The sequence below is a fragment of the Podarcis raffonei genome, chromosome 17 (assembly GCF_027172205.1).
Source record: "Podarcis raffonei isolate rPodRaf1 chromosome 17, rPodRaf1.pri, whole genome shotgun sequence".
Taxonomy (NCBI): Eukaryota; Metazoa; Chordata; class Lepidosauria; order Squamata; family Lacertidae; genus Podarcis; species Podarcis raffonei.
The window spans coordinates 13,739,655-13,746,910 of record NC_070618.1 but is presented as its reverse complement, the minus strand read 5'-3'; the positions used below and the strand labels follow the sequence as shown (position 1 = coordinate 13,746,910).

Below are 7,256 nucleotides of genomic sequence, written 5' to 3'. Positions count from 1 at the left end.
CGCAGAGCTCAGGCGATGCTGGATTTCGGCATCAATGTTGACCCTTGTGGAAAGATAACTGCCTAGGTAGGAGAAGTGATCGACATTTTCCAACATTACACCATTGAGTTGGATTTGTGGCGCTGCAGAGGGGTTATTTTGCACTTGCTGGTGCAGCACTTTGGATGTTGGTTTGGATGTTGAGCGACAGGCCAAGCTTTTTGTAAGTTTCTGCAAAGATATTTAGGATGGTTTGGAGGTCATCCTCTGAGCGTGCACACACTACGTTGTCATCAGCATACTGAAGCTCTATGACGGAAGTTACGGTAACCTTACTCTTTGCTTTCAGCCTGCTCAGATTGAAGAGTTTTCCATCTGTTTGATATATGATTTCTACCCCAGTGGGGAGTTTTCCTTTGACAAAGTGTAGGATCATGGCAATGAAAATAATGAATAGAGTTGGAGCAATAACACAACCCTGTTTGGGGAACATTTAGGCCAACCTATAAAAGAGCCACAAATGCAAAAGGAGCCTAAGCCAGCATTAAAACACTGGTCCATGCCAAATTTTACTAAATTAAGGTGCTAGACTATAACTCCCATCATTCTTGACCATTGGCCATGCTGGCTGGGGCTGATGGGAATGGCATCTGAAGGACATCATGTTGTCTACACCCTACGAGGTTGTGCAGGGTAGATTGTTCCTGTCCAATGTAGTTTCTGATGACCCCACACAAAACAGAGGGAGTGTAATAGTCTTGATTCCCTCACTGCAGGAAGCAAAGTTACAGGGAACCAGGCAGAGGGCATTCTCGGTAGTGGTGCCCGCCCTGTGGAACACCCTCCCATCAGATGTCAAATAAATAAACAACTATATGACAGTTAGAAGACATCTGAAGGCAGCCCTGTTTAGGGAAGTTTTTAATGACTGGTGTTTTAATGTACAGTGGTACCTCAGCTTAAGTACTTAATTCGTTCCGGAGGTCCGTACTTAACCTGAAACTGTTCTTAACCTGAAGCACCACTTTAGCTAATGGGGCCTCCTGCTGCTGCTGCGCCACCGGAGCCTGATTTCTGTTCTCATCCTGAAGCAAAGTTCTTAACCTGAAGCACTATTTCTGGGTTAGCGGAGTCTGTAACCTGAAGCGTATGTAACCTGAAGCGTATGTAACCTGAGGTACCACTGTATTTATAACCTTCTGTTGGAAGCTGCCCAGAGTAGCTGGGGAGGCCCAGCCAGATGGGCGGGGTAAAAATATATTATTATTATTATTATTATTATTATTATTATTATTATTATTATTATTACTACTACTACTACTACTACTACTACCACTACTACTGTTAGAAAACATTTATACAGTAATTTAATAGAAATTGTTTATGTGGGGTTCATAATTCACCCCAAAATAGCTGTCCTTTCTGTCCCTCAAAATAATTTGCTTGTGTGGTTTAAACATGATAGTAGCTCCACTCTCTAATAAAACAAATAACTAATTAATGAAGATTCTGTCAAATTTCTATTCATCATTCTTTTTTGCTCGCTATACATTGTCTCCTGTAATTGTTTAGGTACCGGTAAGTATTTTGGTTATCAGTGTTTTGCTTCAGACTCAATACCAGATTTCTTTTATCATTCATTCAACTCATTTTTTTCATATATACGAATTTATTGGTTTGAGCATAACATGTATAACCCCATTAAGAGAACAACTTAACAAGTTCCCTTGTGGGTTATTGGACTGATTTTCCTGATGTGTAAATCAAGGTCTTCTGATAAATGAAAAAAATCCACCCTTCCTCTTGGTATCAGAACCACTTGATGTGTCTTCTGCAGAGGAGTGCAGTTCTGTAGAGCTACCCTTTTCTTCATCTTGCCATGCCATCTGACCAGTGTCATTAGTTTCTCTTGTTTTCAACTCTATGTGCTCAATAACCAAAATGTCTTCTGCTTTGGGTTGAAGCACCTCAATAACAATGATCTCCTCTCCTTTGTGATGGATCAGCTTGGTGCTTACCATGTCCTTTTGTTGCGATGGTGTCTGATCCATGCTATCTGCCTCTTGCTCTTGAGATGGAACCTGCAAAGCATCAAACACTCGATTACTGCTAGCAGTCTGGCCAACATTAGAGATAGCTGTACTTGCGCTATGAGTGCTGCCACCAAAGCTATGACTGTTTAAGGCATTCTGCTTGTTTACTGGCTCTTCTTCTTCATCAATATCATCTATAGTTTGATGTGCACTCTCCATACAATTGGGGATGGCTTTGCATAGCAATGGCATACTCTCTTCTATCTCGTTGAGGACACGTTCATGTAATGGGCAGTGCCTATTGTGTGACCCTAAATGTGCATCAGCTTGGAAAAATACGTGCATGTTGTCCTGACTTCTTACAAGTGCTCCATCTGAGGACCCAAAAGGAAGAAAAAACTCATCCAGAGTCTGGCTGGAACTGGAACTGGTTGCTCCTTGTATTTCGTCATCCCAAGTTCCTTCTTCATTACTTGTCACTGATTCTCTATCTTCCCCCTCATTCTCATCAGAGTCTTCAGTTTCCTCCTCCTCCTCCTCTTCTGAAGATGTTGTAGTAAATGATGAATTGGACTGGAACCCATCATCATGGATAGGAAAGGGAATGTCATAAGTGGCTCTCCAGTCATAGGCCTTAATGTTGAAAGGGGAGCGAGCAAAATTGATGAATTCATGCAAGAAATGATTGGTGTAGTGGAGTAAATGAGGCTGCACAATGTCAGCAAAGGCTTGGCTGTCCAGATCAAAGATAGTTATGTTGTTCAATATGATATGCTGTATGTTGTTGATCAAGGATGCATGTGTACCACAGAGCACTCTCAGTTCACGCTTCAACCAGGGAACCAACCTGTTAAGACGGACAGGGTTCCTGTGGAAAAAATCAGCTGATATATCCCTATAAAAACCTCCACTCTGGACGTTCCTGACACGTGCTCCAGACCGATAAAGGCCCCTCCTGAACTTAATTGTAACCTGCTCTCGGATTTGCCCAAGGGAGATGCCTCCTGGATGGGATGACCTCCTTATTCCAAGCTGTCTCATCAGCTCATCAAGTGTTCTCATCCTACCTTCGGAGTATCCTTCATACAAGATCCCATTGTCTGGCAGCGACTCAGGTCGGTGATCAATTGCTGACCTCTCCCCACACAGGCCATAGGATGCATTTTCGAAGGGAATAATGTACTCTTCAAAATCAGTGTCGGAATTTATGGTGTGAAAGAAAGAGTGGAAATGTTGTTTACAGAGTGGGCATTCTGCTTTCCTTTCTGACCACTCCAGGATGCAAACAAAACAGAATCTATGGAAGCAGGGATTTAAGAAGGCCACGTTCCTTATTCTTTCCAGGCAGATAGGACACCTTGAGTCAGAAGGTCCATCTGTTCCTTGGGCACTGTTCTCATTCCCTGAGCCATTCACAGATGAAAAGCTGTTGTCAGAAGTAGGCTCTTCACTGGATGATGCCATAATCTAATAAATAAGGAGAAAAAGATGAGCTCAGGCAATCAAAAAAAGAGAAAGTCATTGAGAAAACTGTCCCTTAATCAAAAATTGACACAGGACCTAATTATGAAGAAATGTGCTATTTTGGTTTTATTTTTTTGTGATGGATTCAACAATAAAACTGATCTGAATTGAAATGGTGCTATCTCTTGCACTTTTACGATGCTTTTTCAAACTCAAATAAAATGCAACTCCGTCAGGCAATTTAGTCTCATATATTGACTTCTGATGTCATAGCACAAGTAGCCATTTGCTCTGCTAAAGGTATATCTTAAGGTAGGGATAGAGGAAGCCCTTCATGTGATATTGGCCTACAACTCCCATCATCCCTGAGCATTGGCTATGCTAGTTGGGGTTGAGTTGGGAATTGGAGTCTAGCAACATTTAGAAGGCCACACTGCCTCGCCCACCATAAGGAATGACTCAGTTATTATCCGCATTAATTTTGAAGTGGAAAATGCTTTATATTTGTTTACTTTAAAATTATACCTACATGGGATGGGGACTAGTGGCAGGGCAACAAAAGTGGATTTTGCAAGTCCTTATAGCTGCCAAGAGATTTATGCTTCAAGCATGGGAAGACAAACATGCACCATTTATTATGCAATGGTCTGAGGGTCTTACCCAGGGGTAGGCAACCTGAGGCCCAGGGGCCGGATGTGGCCTTCTTAATCCAGCCCATGGATGTTCCAGGAATCAGAGTGCTTTTACATGAGTAGAAAGTGTCCTTTTATTTAAAATGCATCTCTGGGTTATTTGTGGAGCATAGGAATCCTTTCATTCCCCCCCCCCCAAATATAGTCCAGCCCACCACATGGTCTGAGGGATGGTGGACCAGCCCACAGCTGGAGAAGGTTGCTGACCCCTGGTCTTACCACTCACCTTTACAGTGGGATAGGACAGCTGAAAAGAGACCCCTTGGTTTCATATAGTACATGAGTAGATGATTCTAAAAAGTCCAGAACACAAATTTTCACTGCCCTCTAGCAGCTATAGTGGCTCATTTACCAGAAGTAATGTATTTAGTGTTAACTCTGGACATTTATACTCAATATTGACCAAACTAAGCCTCCTAGTTGCTAGAGGGCTGTGGAAATTTGTGTCCTGGGCTTTTTAGACTTGTCTACCCATGTACGATTTGAATATGGCACATTGGTTGCCAGATGCAAAATATACCGGCATTATTTCTAGCTCTTCTATCCTACTATTACTACATTTTAACATATTTCTTAAAAATTATTGATTTCATCTGGATATCTATCAGAACAATTGGATGGCATATATTGACATAGGTTTAAACTGAGATGCATACATTGGTGGCCATTGTCTTATTAATGTGAGCTGATGTGTGTTTTCCTCGGATTTCATTCCCCTCTTCCTTCTTGTTAAACTTGCTATAAAAACTAATTATTTGTTATTTATTTAATTGACTCACAGAACCTTTGCCTCTCTTCTCAAAGCATAACATAAGACCCCCAATCATATGATCCATACCAGAGAATGGCTGCCACTGGAAAGTACTCAAAATGGAGACAGGTAATAATTACCAGCTGTGCAGTACAGTTTTTATCATGCCACTGAAACTGAATATAATTGGCCATTTGCAGTGGTCTTATTCCACCAGCCAATTCACAAAAAGCTCACCATGCACCAGTTGCAATGATATTACTGGAACCAATAGATTTCAATTTCACTTTCTTTACATTCACAGACCTGAACTTTCAAGGGGGTATCCAATATGCTCTGTCAACCAAAAGGAGGTGATGTGAATAGGCAGTTGTCATGCTTGGGAACTAGGGCTATATCTTGTTAAAAGGAACAGATCTGTAGCTTGGGAATACTCCTTGATTCAAAGCTGCTGCTGGAGGTCCAGGCAGTGGCGGAGGAACCCTCTCTGGCACCCAGGGCGGGATGCTGAGGGGCGGAATGAACCACCCGGCAGCGCATGCACGACGTCTGTACGGACTGCACACGCATGGCATCCTGTATGGACTGCACAGGTGCAGCATCCCATATGGAATGTGCATACATGTCAGCCTGTACAGTCACCATGTGAGAGGCAGCCTGTACGGCTGGATGGCACGTGCAAGCAGCAGCCCGTATGGACAGCGCGCGAGTGGCAGCTCATAGGGACTGCATACTCGTGGCAGCCTGTACGGTCACTGTGCAAGAGGCAGCTGTGAAGAGGCCATACGGATGCCCATATGGATGGTGTGCATGAGTGGCAGCCCGTAAGGACGCCATGTGAGCGGCGCCCATACTGACTGTGTGTGCATCCTCGGCTGCTCTACAGCTGTGGGGAGGTAGTGGGCCATCTTGCCACCCCCCCCCATAGTGGTTGGTACCCAGGGTGGCCCGCCCCTCCACACATACCCTTCATATGCCCCTGGGTCCAGGAAGTCTTGGTGATGAGGAGGGCTTATGCCCAGTTAGGGCTGGCTCACCAGATATGGCCACTGCTCAATGAGCCTGGCCTGGTGTCTAATGACATCTCCTTTGAATGACGACATTCCTCTTTAAGCGAGACTGTGCTTGGATGTGCTGCAAGTGTGGGAATGAACTGGAAGACAAAGACTTGGCCAAGGCCACTTCAGATATTCAGGGCTGAGGCAACACTCATACAAGACCTTTCTTCCAATTTCACCTCTTTAACCACTTTATTATACCAGTTCTTAGGATCACCAGATTCACAAAGAAAAGCAGAGCTAAGCCCAACCAACGAGTCTGCAAAAGTCTTACCTAGAGATATGTGCTAAATTTTTCCCCCTTCTTGCCTAGTATCTCTTTTTCACTCCACTCTGAGGTCGTCTCCAGTCTCCTTTTCTCCTCATGTCTCTGCCTTTCCCTTAAGGAGCCATGTCTCTTGAACAGCTTGGGATAAGCAACATTCTGGCAGGGAATTTTAATGATGTCATAATCATAGACTCAAAAAGGCCCAGCTCATAATGCTGCCTCTGCTGTTGGGCCTTACCTATGAAAAGATGACATCAAGCAGCTATTCTAGTTATAACAACAAAGAGCTTAAAGATGAATTGGAGGAAATATGCTTCATGGGATGAGATGCATATCTTCAGATACAGTGGTACCTTGGGTTACAGACGCTTCAGGTTACAGACGCTTCAGGTTACAGACTCCGCTAACCCAGAAATAGTACCTCGGATTAAGAACTTTGCTTCAGGATGAGAACAGAAATCTCACAGCAGTGGTGCAGTGGCAGCGGGAGGCCCCATTAACTAAAGTGGTACCTCAGGTTAAGAACGGTTTCAGGTTAAGAATGAACCTCCAAAACAAATTAAGTTCTTAACCCGAGGTACCACTGTAGTATGTATCTCAACAACCCATATACTAGATACAGTGTTTTCTTTTCACAGAAAGTGTAACTTGTTGGGGGTGCAGACCTAATTAGTGTCCGTACTCAGAACATATCCTTCAGGTGTGTCAATAGTGTATCAAACAGCTTGCTCCAGAACTGGATCTAGCAACGTTACTGGTGTGTACAAAGAATATACAAGTACTATCTAAGAAATGGTTGGTGATAATTGTGGTTTAAATGGTATCTTTGGTGTCATAAATCACCTTGAAATCTTTATGCTTTCAAAGAAAACTGGTAGATGAAAATAGGACACCTTTTTTTCAGGCAGTCATTCCATGGAACAGCCTAATATGCCTTTCCTCTGTGTAGACTTGATATTTCTAACCTCTGAACCTTGTTAGAAAAATTTATTTCTACTTGATCAAATTAAT

General features: G+C 43.1%; 1 protein-coding gene across 1 annotated transcript; it reads right to left on the bottom strand.

Annotated features, from left to right (window-relative positions):
- Positions 1 to 1,634: 1,634 nt before the first annotated feature.
- LOC128405247 (E3 ubiquitin-protein ligase Topors-like) lies at positions 1,635 to 6,414 on the bottom strand. The gene is made up of 2 exons (XM_053371673.1): positions 6,252 to 6,414; positions 1,635 to 3,479 (listed from the first exon to the last, which is right to left on the bottom strand). Exon 2 carries the CDS (start codon positions 3,474 to 3,476, stop codon positions 1,743 to 1,745), a length of 1,734 nt encoding a protein of 577 aa, XP_053227648.1. The 5' UTR covers positions 3,477 to 3,479; positions 6,252 to 6,414; the 3' UTR covers positions 1,635 to 1,742.
- Between the last annotated feature and the right edge of the window lie 842 nt (positions 6,415 to 7,256).

Coding starts and splice junctions, on each gene's coding strand:
- LOC128405247 (XM_053371673.1), bottom strand. CDS start 3,476: ATGGCATCATCCAGTGAAGAGCCTACTTCTGACAACAGCTTTTCATCT.